Source organism: Chelonus insularis, unplaced genomic scaffold (assembly GCF_013357705.1).
Source record: "Chelonus insularis isolate UGA/USDA-ARS -01 unplaced genomic scaffold, ASM1335770v1 contig_135_pilon, whole genome shotgun sequence".
Taxonomy (NCBI): Eukaryota; Metazoa; Arthropoda; class Insecta; order Hymenoptera; family Braconidae; genus Chelonus; species Chelonus insularis.
The window spans coordinates 1,436,235-1,458,845 of NW_023276376.1; the positions used below are offsets into that span (position 1 = coordinate 1,436,235).

Genomic DNA, 22,611 nt, shown 5'->3' on the forward strand with positions numbered 1-22,611 from the left:
GTTCATAAAACTTTAATTTATTAAATGAAAAAAATTTTTAAATTCAAATTGAATAACTAAAGTAATTAAAGAAGTTTTGTAAATAATTTATAATATTCTCTAAAATTGATCAAATCAACAGCAGAAGGATAAAAAAGTAAAAAGTCTTTAGAAAAAAAAAACAAAAAAAAAGTAGATAAGAAAATACGAAAGAACATTTGCTATCAAACAAATATAAAATGTAGTAGTAGGTTTCTTCCTAAGTCTAAATGAATGTGCGAATACAAACAGAATAAGAAAAAATCAGAAAACTAGTTCACGTTTCGATAAACATTTCTATATTTGTATTTCGGTCCTCCTTTTCTCTCCTTTTTCTTTTTGTTTTTCCAAGTTTCTCAATTGTACAATCAAAGTTACCAAATAAAAAAGGAAACTAAGAAAAAGACTTATTTTCACAGAGGCGAGTCTTTCGCGGGTGGCGAGTCAGGGATAGCTGTTCCAGAGACAGTTTGCAGCCCGAAATCTGCTGGTATAAGCGTTGACCTCAACACTTATGAGCCACATCTTCTAGCAGGAACAATGGCACATATGATAGGCCACAACATTGGGATGGGTCACGACGACCTAAGTTAGTAGTATTAGTAGTAGTGTAGTAAAAGCACTTGATGCTCTACAATCGTTATCATTTGTTTTATGTCCTGCTTTTAACTCTGTCCATAAGTTCAACTTGTAAACACGTTGTTGTATGTTGATAGGAGAAAATTGCCATTGTCGTGACTGGCACGGGTGTATTATGGCCCAGTCAATTGTTGGCGCTGAGAATGTCCAACCTTACAAATTCTCTGAATGTAGTAAATCCGATTACGAGGATGCTTTGAAAGTCGGCAATGGAATCTGTCTTCTAAATAAACCAAATGAGGTGAGAATGCTGAGTGAAATTATTTTATCAAGATTTGATCACATTCATGTTGATTTATTTGCCCTTCACTCACACCACACACACACACACACACACACAGAGATACACATACATTTCATAACTGATTAGTATAAAGATGTTATATTGCCTTGCTTTACGTATCTTCTTAATTGTATTTACATCTATAAATAACTTTTTAATTTATATTAAAATTAAAATATGTTTTAATATTAAATATAGATAATTTTAATGCAAGAAATAATATTGAATTTTGTCATACTTCTTTTCTTATTTAGAAACTCTTTATAATAAATGTAAGAAGAAAAAAATTAATTATATTCTATATTCATTCAAAAGTATAAAAGATTTGAATTATTATTTTCATTTACATTGTTGTTTTGTCATAAAATAGGAGAAAACTATCTCTCTGTTCTCTCAGAAAAATGTTTATGAACTTCTTTTTTGAAGTGATAAAAATTTTTATTAAAATATTTTAATTAACCTTCCTGTATATTTAAACTCTATTTCTGATATAAGTCAAACGTAAGCTTCAGTTATGTTTTAAAATAAAACTAAATAATAAAATCACTTTTAAAATTATAATTCTTTAATTATTATTATCAGCTTACATATTATTTTTTGAAAAGTTAATACTATCAAAACTAAATCTATTTCAATTCTTAAATCTTTTACTATTTTTCTTATTTCCAGTACTGTAAATCGAATCTTCTAACTCTAAATGTCAATAACATAATAATTGTTTGACCTTTCTAAAGAATTTAATTTATTTTCAACACAATTATTAAAACCTCTAGTATATTCTATTTCTAAATGTTTGTATGCTAACATTGAACATAAATAAAGGTCATTCCATTCTTACTTTTGTATAGCAAATAAAATCGTAGTAAACAGTAAATAACATATCATAAATTTAAATTATCGATCGTGCAATTTATTTACAATAATTTACTGTTTAATTATGTGCATAATTTAAAACAAATTTATATATAGACATCAAACTATTGAATGTTACAAATTTCCCATTAAATGCATGACATGATAGATACGCTTGCTTAATCTCCAAAAATTTCAACTATTTATCCAATAACAACATTAATCTTTTAGTTGGAGAATAGATCATGCGGAAACAGGGTAATAGATGATGGTGAACAGTGTGACTGTGGAACCATCGATGAGTGTCCAAAGTATGACCCTTGCTGTGACCCAATAACGTGTAAACTCACTTCAGGAGCACAATGTGCAAAAGGTCCATGTTGTACCAATGATTGTAAGGTAACTACTAAGGAATGCATTAGTCTCTCCAAAGTGACTATACTATGTATATGTGTATATATATATATATATCTCTAAAATCGATGTAGTGAAATTTTCATTATTTCAATGAATGTTAGAGAGAATGTAGAACATGAAAATCAGAAGAAAAATAATAATAAATAAAAAACAAACAATATTTTCTTTGAACAATAGAATAACTTTATCAAACAATGAAATAAAGACTGTTTTAATCACTGAGATTACTATGATATTCTGTAAATAGATTTAATCTAAGCTATTATGATTAAACTGCTATATTTTCTACATCTAGTTACGTCCTCAAGGACATATATGTCGTGAATCAACAAATGAATGTGATCTACCAGAAGTATGTACTGGTGAAACCGGCCAGTGTCCAACAGATGTTTACAAAAAAAATGGAAAACCTTGTGCCAACAACCACAGCTCTTGCTATGCTGGCCATTGTCCGGACTTAGATGTCCAGTGTGAAGCAGTTTGGGGTGAAGATGGTAGTGCTGCTGATATGCAGTGTTTCGAACAATTCAACTCTAAAGGTTCTATCAATGGTCATTGCGGAACTGACACAGATGGACACTTTGTCAAGTGCGAAATCGAGTAAGTTTTCAGACTTGGTGTTCTTAAGCCAACTTTTATACTACCTTTAAGATATCTAGTGGTACTTTTTATTGTTATTGTTATTATAGTTACAAAAACAAAATAAATAAGATCATGTAGTATTGAATTATGTACATAAGTGTTTAATGCAATAAATTCACTCAATTGATCTGTAAATATTTAAGGAATGTACGTTGTGGTTCACTTCAATGTCAGAAGGGAAGCAAACAGCCTGTGATTGATGGTATGCACCATTCATGGACTAGAACTATTATTTCAATACAAGGCAATGAATATGAATGCAAGTAAGTTTTTTGATATAAATATTATAATATATATTTAGGGTATATTTACTGATGAAATAAAATAGGGACATTCGAAAAAACAAACTTTTTTCACTTATATGAATGCTTATTGTTTTGTTTGTCTTTTTTTTCATAAAATTTTGATATAAAAAGACAGATTACTTTGAATTGGATTATTGATCAAGAGATTTATGATAAGAGCCTATAAAAGCAAGCTATCTTATGGAATTTTAATCCAGGATTTTGAATAATAAATAGAAAAATAATGCTCTAATCCTTTTTAAAATTTTAAAATATCTTAAACTCAAGAATTATTTTTAATAAAATATCAAGATAATTCAATATTTTTCATTAAAAAAAATAATTGAATAAAAAATTTATTCTTTTTCCATAAAATTACAATTCCTGTTGTTACTTAAAACAAGAGTTCAGACTAACATCAATAAAAAAGCATAAATCAAAAATATTTTCAATGTCCTTCACTTGAACCTAGTCTCTTATAATTGTATTTTTAGTTGAATTTCATTGTCATTATTATCGCTATAATTGTAATTGTTTCAGAGCTACTAGCAAAGTTGAAGGCTTAGAGGTGCCAGGAATGGGATTAGTTCGTGATGGCACTTCTTGTGGCGAGAATTTGGTAAGTAAATATTTTCTTTATTCTTTCAACAAAGTTCACTCTTCTAAACTTTTATAAAATTTCACTTCTCATTTACTTTGAAAATATTTGCCTTTAGATCTGTATCAATCAAACTTGCACAAGTGTTTTCCCACACACAGACATGGTTAAATGTCCAACTAATCACAATAATCTGGAGTGCTCTGGGAATGGGGTAAGTAATGAGTTGTAGGGTTGTTTTACTATACTCAAGTATACATATGATGATCATAGATCAAACAACGTCTACAAAGCATCACAGTATTACATGTTTATACATCTATTTGGTAGTTTATCATCGAGTACTTTAAGATATAAACGTGGCCAGTGATAAATAGATCTTAAATGTTTAAATAACAAGTTTATTTAGGGGATTGCTTTTTTTTACATTTGATAAATAAATAAGAATAAATTATTCTTTAAAATGAAATTAAATTATTTAAATTATAATCGCCCAAAAATAATTATCATCATCTATTTAAACGTGACAGTCAATTTATCCTGGCCTCCTTTATCATAAACTTCAAGTAAACATGTAAACACGTAATCCCCTTGTTAAAGGTGTGCACCAACGTGAACAAATGTTACTGTAACATTGGCTGGAGTGGTCCAGACTGTTCAATACAAACAGATATACCCACATTAGAACCGATTACAACGACTGTTGGAGTGCCTGGCAAAGTCACTGAATCATCATCCAGTACCAAACTTCAGAAGAAAGAGACCCCCTACGGTAAGTTTTATTTGCTAAACTTTAACACACAGTCGATGAATCATTAATGACAAATTTCAAGCTGCTAATGATCTAAGGTTAACATTAAGTAAAAAATACGTTGTAAGAAATAAGTTCTTTATTTAATGTCTTCAATATTGAATTTAAATGACTTTAAATGCTTTTATAAAAAAAAAAAGTGGAAAAGAAAAAAACGAAAGAGAGAGAGAAAGAAAGAGAAGAGTGAGAAAAAATAAAAGAGAATAGACGTAAAACATTCTGAGTTCAAAATTGATTTCTGTCTAGTAACGATTAAACTTAATTATTGAAGAAGGAGTATTTTAAAAAATAATTGATATAGACAGGTAATACTATAACCTATATTTGATAAAAGCTTCAATAGATAGATATCAAAGATGGCAACAGTTAAAACAATTACAAGTATTACAAAATATATTGTTGTATGACATTTTTGTTCATTTAAGAATGTTGAATGTAATTTAGTTAGTCTTTTAGTTATATAATAGGTCCAGCTGGTTGCCAGGATTTCCGTGATACTATTGATCGATCGTCGACCAATATCTGACGCCGGACGTCACGTAAAATTGATTTCAAAAACGTTATACATATATGTATAAAGGAATCTTACAGTTGAAGTATAAAGAAGAAAACCTGTTAAAATTTATATACATAGAAACCTGTGGAAATTGGATAGATTCAGTGATTTTATTTCACATACACCCCTTTTAGATTCATTATATAAACTCAATATATAGTATAATCTTACTCTCATCTCATCCTTTAATCTGATATACACTCTCTTCTTTTTTTTTTATTCCCAATAGGCGTTCTTCGACCTAAAGATTGTTCCAACAATTTTTCTTCTGTGCTCTTGAAATATCACCATATAATCTCTCTCTAGTTTTCTCTTCTTTTTCGCCCCTATTTTTTCTCACATCCCTATTTTCTTCCCTTTTTTTGACTCTTTCTCTATCTTTCTCTCTCTCTCTCTCTCTCTCTCTCTCTCTGTATTTTTATCTCAATAAAAATAGGGAATGAAAAAAAATTGAATTTGAAAGACAAAAAGCAAGATGAGATAGATAAATAATTCTTGCTTCGGACACTCTTAGGCGCTTGAGTATTCTTAGGGGTCATACCATCAGCTGTGCACATACTGTACTATTTTATTTGTCTCTGTACGTTAATATAATCCTTTCAAATCAATTTCCTAAAGCAAACATTATCCAATAAAATATAATATAACTATAGCGATAATAATAATAATAATGTAATGATCGTAATAATGATAAAACTAACTTAAGTAATTCGAATATTATACGAGTAAAGCAACTGACTAAAAGACCGATAAAGTGCCCATGAAACAACAGCTGTTATGGAACCAATTACTCAGTACATCAAATAATAATAAAAAATAGAGTTTGAAATCCCTTTTTACCTCACCATTCTTATGAGGAGGACCATTCAGGGAAATATGCCATACATTTATTTGTTTCATTCAATTTTATTATTTCTTTTTTTAAGTTTAAATCGAAATAATTCTTTTTATTGATATAAATAAATTGATATTGCTTCATAGTACTATTGCTGATCAAGGAAAAGTGACCTACATAGATTGTTTTACATCACTTAATAATTTTATTTTACAATGACAATATTTCATCAGATAATATATGAAACAATGGAATGAGAAATAACTTCCAAATGAGAAATTAATTATGTAGAGAAGAAAATAATATAGCGTAAAATAAAATTTATATTTGAAATTAAACGTTAATTGTAATTATTAATACTTGTAAGGAAGTATGGAAATAATTTTTTGGTTAATTTATGAAGCATCCTAGTGTAAAAACTGGGTTACTTTATAAATTTAATTGCCATATTTTATAAATTAAAAAATTCTTTAATAAATACTGAAATAATCAATTGACATTTAATTGCAAATATTAAAAACACTTTTCCTACATTTTATAAATATAATGTTGTGATAAAATAAATAACAAATATTTAATTTCAAAATTTACTCAACAATAAAGAAATAATTAAAAAATAATCAACTGTGGTATATTTCCCCAAGTTATACTAAAACATTTCTTATTTTAATCTTCTTCTATACTACTTCCTCATCATCTCTTGCTTCTCATTCTTTCAAAAATAGCAGACTCAAAGTCACTAATATATATATATAGATATTAAAAAAAAAAAAAAAGAAAGAAAAGATTGAAAAAAAAACTGATGAAGATGAGAAGAATGTGATCCAGTAAAGCCGGGGGAAGGCAGGTACATTAGAGATTGATGTGTGATGTTTCCAGGATCTGGATCTAACACGAATCTTAGCACGATGGCGATGGTATTTATCCTGCTGAGTGTGGTGAAGGGAGTCTTCATTTGTTTTGCACTATTGGCACTTTGCTACAGGTACAGTAGCAAACATAAAATTAACAAAACGTGTGAGAGACTTTTTAGTCCACGAGGACCCACTTTATTCTGCTAAGGTTTTTTTTAATGTTGTTGGTGTGCGAGTGGGTCATCGTGATATAGTTCTTTCTTTGGCAACGTCTGTGGTGGTCGTCAGTTGTAATATCATGCCTAGATGGATGATGAAGGAGGCATCGCACGCAGCCAAAACATTTCTTAACTATTGCTCTCATTATTCTATAACTTTAGATAAATTATTTCACACAGTATTTTGTATTCGTTTCTATATTGACTTATTGATTTATATATACTTCAATGTTTATTTTTATTCAAAAATGTCTTGTGTATATGTGTGTGTATACATCATTTATTTTATCGACGTCTTTACACATCTCTGCTATTATATATGTATATATATACATATTATATTATATCATATTATATATATATATGTATATATATATGTAATCTCTCTAATGTATATCTTTCATCAATATGTACATTCATATATTGAAAGAAGAAATCACACATTAATAAATGAAGGGAGAAACTAATATACTATGAATATAAATATAAAATTCATTGAATTGCATTTTTATAAAACTGTCAGTAAAAATAGATACAAAAGAAATAACACCAAAAAAGTAAACAAATGCGTCTGATGCCTCATGTACTTGTAGAATGGATCGTGAACTTTTTATTATTGATGTATGGAAACATATGGTGGTCACGCAAATGTGCCAGCTGCTTGTATGCCCTTAATCGTAACAATATTTCACTAAATTATGATAGAAAAAAATCCAATGCTCATTCTAAGTTTTTGAAAGATCATTTCTGAGATTATCCTATATGTAAATATAGGTTTTTATACTAAAATTAAATGCCAATTTTTCATTGCAATATACATATCTTATTATTTTGAAAATTAATGAAATACAGGCTATATTTTTTAACAATTTTTTTCATGTTTTTCAGATTTCTTTCTAATAAATATTATTTTTCTTTTAAAAAAAAGTGAAATAAATATTATTAAAAATTATTCTAATTATACAAAAATCTATACGAAAGTTGTAGTTAATGACCTACATTTTATTCTCTTTTATGAAAAAATGAACGGCAGATTGATTTAATAACTTTTAATCAAGTTTTTTCTTATTAGAGAAAATACTTGAAATTTTATTTTATTTTTGATGAATTTACTATCACACTATTTTTTTATTTAATTTAAAAATTTAATTTAATTCAAATAAAATGAAAATATTGATATTAAAAACAATTTCAATTGTATTTTTAAAATAACTATAAAAATGTTATATAAATATTATTCTCAGTATATATATATATATATATTTTTTTTAGACAAAAAGTGATGATTAATTTTTTTTCAATCAAAACAAATGATAAATAAATGTTTTCAACAATACTAAAAGTTTTCTGATTGCAACATTTTAATAGACCATGAATATCAATCTCAAACTAGGAAATTTAATTTTTTCCAAATAATACAGCATAAAAAATTGTGCTAACACATTCCTGTCTTTCATTAATTTTAAAAATATCATCAAATTAAAAACCAATAAATAAAGAAATATCACAATAAACTGTAACCTTAAATTTTGACAAAAAAGAATACTCTAGATGCCAAATAAAAATCATTTTCAGATGTACGATTAATAATTATAATTAAAACAATTATATAAATACTAAAGAGATAAATTTTAAACGTACGGAGAAATAATTTAAAAAAGTCTGCGAGTGCACATAAAGGAGATCTGGTGATAATTTTCATTGAAAATAATACGTTAATATATTTGTATATATATATATATAAAAAAAACAATCCTATGATCTAATATTAATCTAAAAAGGGTTTTTAAAAAAAAATTCTTAATGAAATGAGAAAAAAAAATTTTTTCAATAGTGTGTAATTGTATAAATGTGCTGATATTGGCTTCTCTGTTTCTTGTCTGTTTCTGTCTGTCACTGCCATCTCTGTCTGTCTGCATGCTGTGGGACGCTCGGATTACCATAAACCACCCCGCATACCTCACTGATGCGTGTGTACCATCATGGTAAACTGCCACCTCAACGCGGATAAAACAACGTCACCAATTTTCTTATTAACTTACAAAAATTATTTTTTCAATCAACATTTAAAAAAAAACTTTATCTACTAATTAAAAATAATCGTCAATACGGCGATTAAATAATATTAATGGATAATGAAAAATTAATATATTTGATTTATTCAGAGAACTACCACGGCTCTAACACTGTATTTTTAGTTGGTATGCTCATGTCGGTGGTAGGGGGTGTTTTCGTAGTATTTGCTCTGATGGCTCTCTGCTACAGGTCAGTCGTAGTACATAAAAACTTCTCCCTCTGTCTCAGGTTAGTGTGCAGATACATACACGTAGAACATTTCTTAAATGTCCTTATTTACGTTATTGATTATTTAAATTAAATGTCAAAATATTTAATTACTATCCATTACTTTCTTCTATACATATATTAATAACTGATTAATTATATATTAATATCTGTTTTTCTTCTTCTTCTTCTACTACTACTTCTTCTTCTGCTCATTTCACTGTCTCGTATTTAACATATTCTTTATGTTAAGTAATGCCTTCATTTGCCAACGTAAAATTTCCCTTTAGTTTCAACTATTTACTTTCGTCTATGACGATATTTATACCCTCAATTATTATCAGAATGACTATAAACTCTTGTCCTGCAGAGTATGCTTGCACTATAATTTTCTTTTATCCCATTGTATATTCAATAATCCCTTATGAGTTTTTGTTAGATGATTTTCATTACTATGATAATCATCCAATCTCCTACTGTTATCTATCAATTATTCTATTATTATTTAGTTTAAAAAATGTTCAATTCAGTTAACACAAATGTAGAAAACAATACATTAAACCAACAAGTATGTATGTTATAGATTTTTGGTTGCTTAGTCATTAAATATAGATAGTAATGCTTGGGCTTTTTTATTGCATAAGTATTTTAATTTTTAACATTTTATAATAGATTAGTTTTGTTAGCACACAAGCTTCAACTTGTCACCTTAAATACGTATATAGAGTTTCAGAGTATTTCAAACGAAAGAAAGATGATACCTCTGAAAATAGGAGAATGAAAGTTTGAATAATTCAGCAATAATCAACAACAAGTACAATTTAGTGTTGTTGGTTTATTCAAGTTTATTTTACTCCAGTTTTTAATTATTTCCTATCGATTGAATCCGCTGTTTCTATTTAATTAATTACCGCAATAATTACCACAACTCCAGGCGATTCTAACTAATAACTAATTTCCACCGCAGAATTTTCGTGTTGGAAATATAATGACAAATTTTCTAGTTCACTTGGTGTGCATCGTTTATTTTAATTATCAAAGTAAATTTTTTGTTAATGAGAACTTATTAATTTTAGATCTTTTTTTTTATCTATCTTATTGTCAAAGAAGAATTTGAAAATTATTTATAGTAATGTGAAAAGCTAGTTACTTTTATATTCCTTAGAAAGCTTTGAAAACTAAATGATTATATGAGATTTTTGTTACTTTTATTCTTTGTGTTAGCTTTATAACTTTCTCAAGCCCGTAAGTTCGTAAAAACTTTTTTGACGAGTTTAAACAAGCAGGTGTCAACTAGAAAAATTATTCCATTAATATACCTGCCAACTTAACGACATTTATTCGCCTTCTCCTTTCACATAAAAAACTTTACATGTCAAGCAAGACATCTAAAAGTTCATATCTCTTTTTTCTTTATTTTTGCACTTTAACGCCTTGTATAATAAATTCAACAACTTTACCTAACAAAATTTAAATAAAGTCATCGCAATAAAAATACCTCTACTTTAAGTCATTTATTTTACTTAAATATTTGTATCTTTTTTTCTAGAAATTTTTTTTTTTAAATTCTCTTAACATATCTCCTTCTTTTTTTTTAAATCTTCAACAACTTTTTCTTTTAAATATACTCTAATCATTATTATCATTAAATAATATTCTTTTCATTACAATGCCGAAGGTAATATTTATTTTTAATATTTAAAAATGCATCAAATTTCTACAATATTATTAGTAATAGTTTATTTTTAATTTTTTATATCAGTCAATGAATAGTAAAATTACCGAAAAAGGAACTGTCAAATACAAAAAAACAGTATACATATTTTTATAAAAATAATTCACACGATAATTTTTTAATGAAATTCTGTCTTTAAACGAATTATTCGCACGAATAGAGCTGATTTTGTTCATCATTCAATTTGAACAATATACGAGAAAAAGGTGCCAACTTTGTGTAAAAAAAAAATAAATACTGGAATGTGAAGGAGTACATATGTATAAATGTATGTACATGTTAGCATGTACGTACGTAAAGGCAAATAAACATGTATATACAATTATACATACGCACGTATAAAGGTAGGAAAAAAAATCAGGGCAGTTGTGGGTGTACCATTTGACTGGTTGATTGTTCATGTAACAAACGCATGCGAGATCAATGATTAGATGGTAGCCCCGATAGCCAAAGAGCCATGAATGCAATCATGCACAATAAAATGTTTTCTTTCCGTCAATTAATTGGAACAAAAAATTCATTACTACATTGTACATTTTAATTAATCAATCTTCTTGCTGAATAATTGATTTCAATGTAATAAAATAATTTGAAAATATTTTATATTTTTTAAATTAACAAAATTCTAATATCATTCCAGTAATTTAAATTTGCATGTATCAAAGCTTCATTCTAGTGTTTGTATTTTAAATAATAATTATATATAACATAATACATCACTTTATCAATATTTATATCAAGTTGTGATAATTTAATATGACTTTGTAATTTGAATTGTCTGTTGTAATGAACACATGATGATTCACAGACGAAAGAGTACTATCCAGAAGTACGATCCACCATATTCAAAGAAGCCAACTCAAAAGACATACAGTACTGCATCGAGTAATCATTGTCCTGAGGTCGCTGTACTTGACAATGTCAACAAAATACTAACGTTCGGTAGCATGCCAACATACAGGTCAGTATTTTGTTTGATAGTTCTACTGAATAACTAGATTTCCAATGGAATATCCAATGAAAGACCAATTCATCAAGATTAATTTATTTAATTAAAGGTTTTATTCAAATAGTTATTAACTATAATTATTCAAATTATAACTTTAACAAGTGAATAATTGTTTATTTTTTACTCTTTATTTGCATATTATTTTTTAAAACTATGTTAGCTCATTTGAAAGACCTATCAACACCCTTTTGACCTAAATTTCGAGATTTAATTAATTTATCACGTTTAATAAATTCATTTAAACTTAAAAATATTTTCATCCATCAATTTCTAAGTATGTGAATGATTTGTTCTTTCATCATTTTAGTAATTAGAAATTTCCAATAAATTTATATTCAATTATTTCACTCTGAAAATCTAATATCACAACTACACTACTGCTTGTCTGACCAACAGTGTCCATCTCTACTTATTTCAATATTTTCTGTCATAGTTCTGATGCCCAACGAGTACTATTTCAACAACAACAGCAAGGCAATTTGGTCACAGCAGATGGATCCCGACTCAAGTGAGTTATTACTATACAATAACATGAAACCGGAAACGATAAAAAGTCAATTGAGGAGAACTCGAGTTGATAAAAATTGAAAACGATCCTATCATCTTTTGTTTTTGATCACTGAAAATATAGATATTTAAAAAAAAGTTGAAAACCACAATAATGGATACGAAAGTAGTAGGCCATCGTGTTTTTATTATTCATCGTTCAAATGGCCTTAGGAAAAATCAACAAGAACTTTGTATGCCTTCTTTAAAGTTAAAAAGTTAAGATAAGAAATAAACTAGTAGCTACGAGTAAAAAGTAGCAAAGAAGAAGTTGTAGAATGTAAAAAACAGAAAATGTTTAATATACAAATGGAAAAGTTATTTTACATTTAACATTTTTTCAATACTTTAAAATATATATAACATCATTTTCTAATACTGTTAAGAACAAATAAATAAAAATAATAATATTCTTACAATTGCAGGGACAAACCACAGATGAAAAGGATGGGAATGGAAGACGAAGATGGAGGTACTGAGGAGATTGTGTCTTTCATTGATCTTCCGAACAGTCTGACAAAGTTGCCTGAGAAAGGAATTTTAAAGAAACACGGTGGTTATGGTATTGTAATGCCTGAATAGTCCGTAGAACTTTCGTTTGCATACTTGCTGGAATTAAATTAAAACTCGAATCTTCGGAAGAAAAATTTACAAACGATCAGAATACTTTCATAATGATTGCTAATTTTTTCCTCATTTTTTTCGGCGTACTTTGAACATTCGTGACATTAATACTGAGAGAAACATTTTCCTATAGCTGAAACTTGACTTAATTAAGAACTTTTCAATAAAATAAAGAATAAAATACTTTCCATTATTTAATCAAGAAAAAAAAAAATTACGAATTCACAATGACTATAGAAAAAAAAAAAAAAATATTAAATTTTATTCATCACGAAGAATTTGATGAAATCATTTAATTACTTATTGAGAAGTTTAATTCAATTTATTAAAATAATATTTAATAATCAAATCTGATTATACATATAAAGTAGTTGTAAATCTGTTGTTAATTCATATTTAACGAATTATATTATGAACAAATAAATAATTTTATCATCAAAAGTAAACTCTAATAAAAGTTGTTATTTTAACTGTTATTCCAAAATGTAGTTAAAATGGTGAAAAAATATTAAATAAAATTAGTCAATTATAATAATGCAAAAAAGTAAGCTATAGAATGAAATATTTCTCTCAGTGTAATAGCAAAAAGCAATGAGATAACATGTTGGAAATAATGTGGCAGGTCTACCAGATAGTGCCATGGTCGAGAGAACGTTGAACAGCTTGAATGGATACCACGATAATATAATAGAGGCGTTGAGGAATGCATCAAGTCATAGAGGTATTTCTGGTACACCTTCAAGTTCTGGCAATCTAATAGATGATGAGGTGCTTCACAAATCTTTAGCAGATTGTGGTTATCCTGATGCGTATCGCAAAGTACCAACGGACAACAACATTGATAACCAAGATGACGACGATGATGAAGATGTGCCGCCTAGCTGTGGTCCTATTCGCATACGTAATCTAGATGACATTATGCGTCAATTGGAAATCCACTCAGCTCGTCACATGAGTCCCAACGGTTCTGAGGATATGCGTATTTCTGAGGGTGAAGGCGATCGTCACTACAGAGTAGATTCATCAGTTTGTAGTGAATCATCCCAAGGGTAAGTTACGCTTACGTGATGTCATGAAGGAAACTATACATGATTCAATTAGCTTCATCAAATGTTTATTTATGCTATTAACTCATTAACGCCAACACAAAACTTATCTAATAAGCATATTTTTAATCGAGGTGTTACTGAGTTACAACTAGTTATCATTTTTTCTTAAAAACACCGCAATAATAACAAGAAGTATATTATTGATTGAATTTTGCTTGAGCATTAATGAGATAATTATTTTATAATTTATTTGTAGTTTGATAGGTATAACACCTCGCTCTAAAGATGGTCATTTCATCAAATAGTTGAACTCATACTGTCTACTAAATCTACTAGTAACTATTTGATAGTGATTAGTAGATGGGTTTTATATCCCTCCCTCTCGGTTTAGCATTAACACATATGCTTCCCTAGTAGAAATAAAATCAAGGCATTAATAAGGTTCTGGATAATTTGATTTTACTTAGTTACCTCCAGGTCGTGATCAGGTAAATAACATCCACAGTTTCAATTATATAGCTGTTTAAAATAGCTCTAAAGATTTTTAATTATCACAATTAAATTCTTTGAACAAGCTTAATAATCAGTATGATTTATTATACTATTTCAAGTTGATATTTCCAAGTTTATGATTTGTAATAACAGACTCTCTAATAATCCTAGATGATCAGAGATAGTAAAAATATTTAGTTTTCTATTATTTAAAATACTTTAATTCCTAATTTTATTTGCTGATAAAAATCAACTGAATTTATTTTTATTTATTATTCACAGGTTACACAACTAGTTCAGTTTTCAGATATTTTTTGGTCCTGATCAAGATCTGATTGGCATTCAAAAGCCTTACTAGGTCTAATAAATTATCATCACTTTTGATCAGTACTTGAATAATTTGGAGAAGCCTAAATGATTTCTATTAGGGTTGCTAGTAAAAATACAAATCAGAAATATGTGAATGTGTATTGAACTCAATATGTATGTCCTCCTGCGTAGAAGCAGAAGGTGCAGCCGCGGTCGCGACGATGATTCTAGATTCGTCTACGGTCGATACCGCCAAGCTTCGTCGCGAAGCCCATACGGCACTCACCAGCATTCGCACCAGCATTCTCATCAAATGCACGAGGAGGAGGGAATCTATGAAACTGCCGATCCTGACAGAGGCTCAAACACTAGGGGCGAAACGCCCGATAGCGAAAGGTATCCGCGTTAATTACCAATCAAAGCGCACCAGTCATTCGTAGAAAATCAATGGAAGACGAGCGAGCTTTTGAGGTCACCTCGGTTTTAAAGGCTCGTTCAAGCTTGCTGTTTATAGATACCATGATCCCTGCATCTAATTTATGTCACCATCATTATCCTACATGTGTATATTTACTCATACACTTTTAAAGTTTATTGACACTTGTGCGTATTAGGATTCAACATTTTCACCTAAAAATTTTTATTTTTAATCCAATATTTTTTAATGATTAACAAAATTATTTGTTTTAAAATTTTTTCTGGTATTAATCATGGTAAAATATACAGTTTTTTTAAATTTAATTCACAGAAAATAAAAATTTTCTTAATGAAAATATTGTCACCTAATGCATTCCTATACACTCACCTAATAATAAAAACTTCATATTTATAATACCAAAAAAAAATGCTACGAATCGTCGTCTACGTAAAAAAGCCACTCGTCAACGTCGTCACCGCCGTCGTCGTTTCTAACGTCGTCTACGTCTTCGTCATATGACTCTGTCTCTTTTGCATGCTGCACTAGTATTCGTAAAAAATATTTGCCGGGCTCGCATAGTCTTGTTATTTTCTAGTGATGCATTTATTCAAGCTCAACAACAATTAGCCCCGTGGACGAGTGAGGAGGGTGGACTTCAGCACCGGCCACCTCAGCAACCGCCGCCTTTACCACCGTTATCATCACCTAGGCCGGCAATGATCCACCAGCATCATCATCATCTGCACCATCACCATCACCATCATCATCAACAGCATCAACAACAATTGCCGGCGGAACAACTGCCAATAACACAACGCGGCTACTATCCATTACCAACCCTTACTACTCCTACTACTACTATTACTACTACTACTACTATTGCTACTACCAATACTCCTACTACTAATACTACTTCTACTACTATTCCTACTACTTCAACTACTAATACTACTACCGACCATGGCCGAGATCATCAAAACGCCGAGGCTCAAGCCGTAAATGCTCAATCCCATCAACAAATAAATAATAAATTAATAAAAAGCCCCGAAACCGATGTGCAGAATCACTTGCCTAATATTATTAAATGCCCACTAGACGATAAATTTAGTCTAGATTGTAACATAAATAACGATATCCCTAATGAATTAAATACCAACAATACTAGTGATAACGAAAATACTGCCCTATTGCCCCCTACGCATTTTCCTGAGTACAAGCATTGATAATTATTAATCGATGACAGATAGTGTCTAACACTAAAATTGAATGACTAAATCAAGTATAATACAAAATAATATATTGAAACAAATAAAATATTCAAATAATTGCAACCATAGTGGTGTGATTTAATCTTGAACTCGCATTTTATACTGAATAGTGTAAATAATAATTTAAAAAACAAAAATTACAATTGCGACACGTATTTAAATTATAATAAATTCAAATAATCTATATGAAATGTTTATTAATAAATATTAGTAAAACAATTGACTCATAAATATTTTGGCTTTTTGTATTTTCATTACCTAACCATCACCAACACAAGCAGGCCAATCAATTAAGAACATTTTTTAAAGCACAAAATAATATAAACTAGTCTGTTTTTAATGCTAGTTGTTGAAAAATGTTTTTGTGACAAACTTTTTAGTGGTAATTATTGAATTATTGGTCTGCTTACTCCATCATCATTTACCAATGTTCTACATCAAATTTTTTTTGTGTTCAATAACGTATCATCTCAGCAGTTCATCATTTTCTTTAAAATTTTGATTTATAATCATCATATTGATAACTTTATATAGTTATCGTAATAATAAATAAAAAACTTTTTAATTTACTAAATACAAATAGTCAATGAAAAAAAGTTGTAGAATAAGGAAATTTTAACCAAGTGTTCTCATTAATATTATTATTTATTTCTATATTATAATGATTATAATAATCTTAGTATATTATTATTTTTATAAAAAACAGCAATTTTTTCAGTATTTTTAATGAAATAAATAATTATGTATAATAATTCTGTCAAATAACATTAAAATTTAACCTAAAAATATTTGTTTTCTTATCCTTAAAATTCATTAATTTATCTACCTGAATGATGATCAAAATGGCTTTTTAATCATTTTTTTATGAGGATAATATTTAATAATTATTTTCTAAGTAATTAGTGTATTTGTATGTAAACAAAAATATTAAGTTCAAAGTTGCTATTGGTTTATTTGCATGAGTTTAAAAGTTGGCGTAATCTAATAATTGAAAGTTTGATAAAAACTTACTTCGTCGATGATGAATCGCAAACTCCAGTACTAAAAAACTATCTATCCAGTTAATTATCTATTATTTTCACTTTTAAACTTTACACTTTTTCACTTTTTTGGAGGGAACTTTTAGAAGTAAGCAAAATTACTGATCATGCGCCAAATGCTGTTACTCCATTCTGCTATCATATTTTGGTGGCGCTACTAATCCATAATAATAACAAGCAGAGTAGCTCGTGAAATTAATTTTGGCAACATATTATCCTTTATAGAATAATCTCTAATCCTATTCTTGATAACAAAAATATTTTAAAAAGCTATTAGAGTATTAATTATCAATTCTTAAATTTTTACTCCATAAATAATCGTAATCTATTGTATTTTAATTCTATCAATACGCACGTGGAAACTGCTTATATCCTTTTAAGGTTATACATATGTATTGTGATTTAAGTGATATTAGACGTCAAAGAATTATTTAATTAGTCAATCATCAATAAAAATTCATCAAAATGAGTACTATTTTGGAGAAAATAGCAGCTATTGAAGCTGAGGTAATTTACTATATCAAATTTCTTTTTTTTTTATCTCTTCTATATCCTACTACTAAACAACTAATCTTTGAGTTGTTAATCAATTTTTTTATTAATCAATTAAAGATGAATCGTACTCAAAAAAATAAAGCAACATCTGGTCACTTGGCTATGCTAAAAGCCAAACTAGCAAAACTTAGAAGAGAATTAATTACTCCAAAAGGAGGTGGTGGTGGTGGAGAACAAGGTTTTGAAGTAGCTAAAACTGGAGATGCACGAATTGGATTTGTAGGTTTTCCATCAGTTGGAAAGTCGACACTTCTGAGTACTTTAGCTGGAGTTTATTCAGAAGTTGCAGCTTATGAATTTACAACACTTACAACAGTTCCTGGATGTATCAAATATAAAGGCGCTAAGATACAAGTATAACTTTCATTTCAGGAATATTTTTAAAAACATAATTTTTATCAGGTTAATTAAAAATATCACATTTTTGGTTAATATCTTAGCTTCTCGATCTACCCGGTATTATTGAAGGTGCTAAAGATGGCAAGGGTAGAGGAAGACAAGTCATTGCCGTAGCTAGAACATGCAGCTTAATATTCATTGTCTTAGATGTCCTAAAGCCTCTCGGACATAAAAGACTTATAGAGCATGAGTTAGAGGGCTTTGGCTTAAGGTTAAATAAGCAACCACCTAACATTATATTCAGGAAGAAGGAAAAAGGAGGTATTAATTTGCAAACAATGGTAAGAATTATTTGTATAACATTGATTATTTTCATCCGAGCCATTAGTAATCATTCGCTTCAATTATATTAGTGTGCTCAATCTGAACTTGATTTAGAAACTGTCAAATCCATCTTATCAGAGTATAGAATTCATAATGCTGATATTACGCTCAGATATGATGCAAGTGCTGATGATCTCATTGACATTATTGAAGGAAACCGTGTCTATATACCTTGCATTTATTTGTTAAATAAAATAGGTAATTATTTTATTAATCAATATAAATAAAAATGATATACTTTTAATAAATCATTCATTTATAGATCAAATCAGTATCGAAGAATTAGATATTATTTATAAAATTCCACACTGTGTGCCGATTTCTGCTCATCATAAATGGAATTTTGATGACTTGTTAGAAAAGATGTGGGATTATCTTCAGCTTGTAAGAATGTACATAAAAACTATCACATGAATTAAAATTTATAGAATCGTTTTGTTCATTTTTAAATAGATACTTAATTGAATTATTACACACAGATATACAAAACCCAAGGGGCAATTACCTGATTACAATTCTCCAGTCGTACTAAACAGAGATAGGCGAACAGTTGAAGATTTTTGCAATAAACTTCATCGATTAATTGCTAAAGAGTTTAAATAGTAAGTTTATTATTAATCAACACAATAAATAGTTTCTTATAATTATTATTTATTAAAAATTCTTATTTTTTAATTACTCTTAATTACAGTGCACTCGTATGGGGCTCATCTGTAAAACATCAACCACAAAAAGTTGGAAAAGATCATATTCTCAATGATGAGGACGTTGTACAAATTGTGAAAAAAGTTTAATATTATAAATATTTGAATTACTTCAAGAAATTGATTGTTTTTATAAAAAATCATGCAGCAAAAGCTCACTCTCAAAATATTCATCACATAAATTTATAAAATAATTTGTTTTCTAAGAATATGATTTAAAAATTCATTTACAAAAGTTTAACTTACAAAGTTTTTAATATATACTCTTTACGTTGCTGGTTAATTAACTTTTCGAGATGTTCACATTTATTTTTAACATCATTATTTTCTTGCATAACATTTTTGATCATTACATCTTTCTGTGTTATGATCAATTTTATCCTGCTGTATAGTTGAGAAATATGAGAATCTCTATTAGCATTTAATTGTTTAATTTGTTGCTGTAATGAAGTTATTTCATCCATAAGTACTCTTTTTTCGCACTCAATCTCTTGCCTTACAATCTGTTTGGCATTATCTCGCTCTTTAGTAATTTTTTCTATCATTTTATTCGCATCGCTCAAATCTGCCGTATATTTATGCAATTGACTTTCAGCTTTTTGGATATCCATTTCAAGAGAATCAATCTTTTCTTGTGTTACCTTTAGCTTTTCTTTCATCAATTTTTCATTGTCTTTATACACTTCCAACTCAGTTTCATATGTTTCTTTCATATTCTGAAACTTTTTATCAAAATTTGCTTGTAAATTATTCTTCACATCTCGTGTTTCCTTTTCCAAACGTGCAATTGCTAACTCAATCTGCCTATCACGTTCACGATTGCATTCTTCTCGTATTCTTGTTTCTGCTATTTCAAATTTAGTATTTTGCTGACTTTTGTAATTTTCCATCCATGCATTTCGTTCAGCTTCCAGATTTGCTTTTAACAATTGTTTCTCTTCTTGAAATTGTTTCATCAACATTTCCGTTTTCTCACGATTTTGATTTACGATTTGCTTAATAGATTCATCTCTATCAGCATCTCTTCGTGCCTGTTCTTCAAGAAACTTCTTTTTTTCTATTTGCAATTCTTCGAAAAATTTACGCTGTTGTGACTGAAGTAAATCTTCCTGCTGATCAAACTTTTCTTGATATCTCAGCCTTATGGCTTCTTTTTCATCAATAAGAACTTTGTTATGACTATCAGTGAGTTCAATTCTTAATTGTTCTAGCTGTTGATTTGATCGTCTAATTGCTCTCAATTCTACTTCTTGAAGTTCTTTCATGTGGGTGCTACGAATCTCTTGAATTTCTTGTTGATGTTGATCAATCATGTTTCTTAGTTCCGGTTCCAATCCTTTAACAGTCATCTCTTTAATTTTAGACGTCTTAGCTTCTAACCAACGTTCTCGTCTAATTTTTTCAGAAGCCATACAAAATTCTTTAGTTCTCTGTATTTCAATCAACTGTTTTTCAATGGCCATTTTCAATTCTTTTTGCTGCTTTATTTCCATATCTTTAATAGTTTGAGTCAAAGTGTTACATTTTTCAGTCAAGGTCTTTTTTTCTTCGATAAGCTGCTCAATGAACTTTTGATGGCGCTTAATGATATTCTGATATTTATTTTTTTGTTTAAGCAACTCATTAGAATGATCTTGTTTCTGAAGATCAAGTTTTTCACATGCTGCTTTTCTTTCAGACTTCAATTCTTCTTTCAGAAGTTTAATTGTAGCTTCACGATCTTCGAGCTGAAGCAGTGCTGTATCTAATTCATCTTTAATCTTACCATTTTCACACATTAAATTCTGATTATTTCTTACAGCTGACTTTAATTCAACAGATGTCTTTTCGAAATCTTTTTCTAGTTTGGTAGAATTATCTTGAGTGTCAGATATTTGAATATGCTGCTCTAGAGTATTCAAAAATGATATAATATCATCATAAGTAGAACCAACGGGAACCATAGCGATGTCATCCTTTTCTGGAGTGATCTAAGTGTAATACAGTTCATTTAGTTTAAAAATAAATTAATCTAATTGTTAAACTATTATATGAAATAGAAAGAAAATTAAAATAAATAATTTTAGCTTAGATACTTAACATGAATATTCACCGAGTTACTCTCTGTAGGAAAACAACAGGTTTCAATAGAAACAACTTCCTGATGATTTGTCAATGTCTGCTCCAAGTCATTAATTATATTACAGAATTGTTTAAAAGAAGATACATCTGAATCAATGATGTTTTGGTTGCAGTCACTAGTAGAATTACAATATTGAAGATTTATAACCATGTCTGAACGATCCTCGTGTTCAGAACAATCAGCACATGTTATGCATTTACTTTCTTCGGAATTACTATTATACACATTTTCTTTTTGTTTATTTTTCTTTTCTAAAATTTGAGGTTTTCTAATTGTTTTTTTCCCAGTATAAACTTTATTAACTGGTGGTTTAGTTATCACTTTGGGATGCGCAATATTTATCATTTCAATGAATTGATTGAACAGAATTAATCTTTGCAGAGCTTAAAAAATAGATTCGAGGGTGATCAGTGGTATTGGCTGTTGTTGCTACGGTGATCGTGCCAACAAATATAGTTTTTTCTTCTATTTAATCACTCTGATGAGTCATTGTTCATTGTGTAGCAGAATATATTTATCATAGATAGACGAATTTAGGAGATAATTCAATCAATATATACCTTAATATCCTTAAATTGTTCATTAATCAAATGAATCAATAAACTCTTGAATAATTATTAAATAGGAACTATTCAAAATTATAGAAATACAAATTCAATTCAAAATGCTTTCCAACCTTCGCGGGTTTATTTTTCAAAAAATTCATTGGCTCAGTTTACGCCAATCA

At 28.6% G+C, this 22,611-nt stretch overlaps 4 protein-coding genes across 22 annotated transcripts in view; 2 read left to right on the forward strand and 2 right to left on the reverse strand.

Moving 5' to 3' along the window:
• The window catches only part of mmd (mind-meld), a 46,775-nt gene extending 30,515 nt beyond the window's left edge, over positions 1-16,260 (forward strand). For 5 of the 18 annotated variants that reach the window (XM_035095790.1, XM_035095791.1, XM_035095793.1 and 2 more), the window contains exons 11-25: positions 438-607; positions 735-898; positions 2,024-2,191; positions 2,505-2,809; positions 2,995-3,114; positions 3,676-3,754; positions 3,852-3,947; positions 4,334-4,505; positions 9,173-9,311; positions 11,834-11,986; positions 12,468-12,542; positions 13,006-13,142; positions 13,827-14,253; positions 15,247-15,450; positions 16,085-16,260. In XM_035095790.1, coding sequence (XP_034951681.1) covers positions 438-607; positions 735-898; positions 2,024-2,191; positions 2,505-2,809; positions 2,995-3,114; positions 3,676-3,754; positions 3,852-3,947; positions 4,334-4,505; positions 9,173-9,311; positions 11,834-11,986; positions 12,468-12,542; positions 13,006-13,142; positions 13,827-14,253; positions 15,247-15,450; positions 16,085-16,115 — 2,440 coding nt within the window. In that variant the 3' untranslated portion in view covers positions 16,116-16,260. Of the gene's footprint in view, positions 1-437; positions 608-734; positions 899-2,023; positions 2,192-2,504; positions 2,810-2,994; positions 3,115-3,675; positions 3,755-3,851; positions 3,948-4,333; positions 4,506-6,814; positions 6,921-9,172; positions 10,779-11,833; positions 11,987-12,467; positions 12,543-13,005; positions 13,143-13,826; positions 14,254-15,246; positions 15,451-16,084 lie in introns of those variants that run through there. The other 13 variants (XM_035095796.1, XM_035095797.1, XM_035095807.1 and 10 more) reach the window with 10 other exon arrangements.
• mip40 (Myb-interacting protein 40) overlaps positions 1-17,877 on the reverse strand; it is a 60,830-nt gene extending 42,953 nt beyond the window's left edge. Inside the window, exon 1 of the mRNA XM_035095820.1 lies at positions 17,752-17,877. The gene's annotated coding sequence lies outside the window, so the exon portion shown is untranslated. The remainder of the gene's footprint in view (positions 1-17,751) is intronic.
• Positions 17,878-17,954: 77 nt separating this feature from the next.
• Positions 17,955-19,915, forward strand: 128up (GTP-binding protein 128up). The gene is made up of 7 exons (XM_035095839.1): positions 17,955-18,287; positions 18,393-18,689; positions 18,776-19,015; positions 19,088-19,256; positions 19,321-19,450; positions 19,538-19,660; positions 19,750-19,915. The coding sequence occupies exons 1-7, from the start codon at positions 18,246-18,248 to the stop codon at positions 19,850-19,852; spliced, it is 1,104 nt and encodes a 367-aa protein (XP_034951730.1). The 5' UTR covers positions 17,955-18,245; the 3' UTR covers positions 19,853-19,915.
• Positions 19,690-22,407, reverse strand: LOC118074541 (centrosomal protein of 131 kDa-like). Of its 2 annotated transcripts, none has more exons than XM_035095838.1 (2): positions 21,855-22,407; positions 19,690-21,732 (listed from the first exon to the last, which is right to left on the reverse strand). In XM_035095838.1, exons 1-2 carry the CDS (start codon positions 22,227-22,229, stop codon positions 20,005-20,007), a joined length of 2,103 nt encoding a protein of 700 aa, XP_034951729.1. In that variant the 5' UTR covers positions 22,230-22,407; the 3' UTR covers positions 19,690-20,004. The 2 variants fall into 2 exon arrangements, with proteins under 2 accessions (XP_034951729.1, XP_034951728.1); XM_035095837.1 differs by having other exon boundaries at positions 21,843-22,407.
• Positions 22,408-22,611: the final 204 nt, after the last annotated feature.

Bases quoted from the DNA above. Each gene is read 5' to 3' on its own strand.
- LOC118074541 (XM_035095837.1), bottom strand. From the start codon at position 22,229: ATGATAAATATTGCGCATCCCAAAGTGATAACTAAACCACCAGTTAAT. The intron at 21,733-21,842 runs GTTAAGTATCTA...TATTACACTTAG, and splicing joins GTAACTCGGTGAATATTCAT to ATCACTCCAGAAAAGGATGA.
- 128up (XM_035095839.1), top strand. From the start codon at position 18,246: ATGAGTACTATTTTGGAGAAAATAGCAGCTATTGAAGCTGAG. The intron at 18,690-18,775 runs GTATAACTTTCA...TTAATATCTTAG, and splicing joins ATAAAGGCGCTAAGATACAA to CTTCTCGATCTACCCGGTAT. The intron at 19,257-19,320 runs GTAATTATTTTA...ATTCATTTATAG, and splicing joins TTATTTGTTAAATAAAATAG to ATCAAATCAGTATCGAAGAA.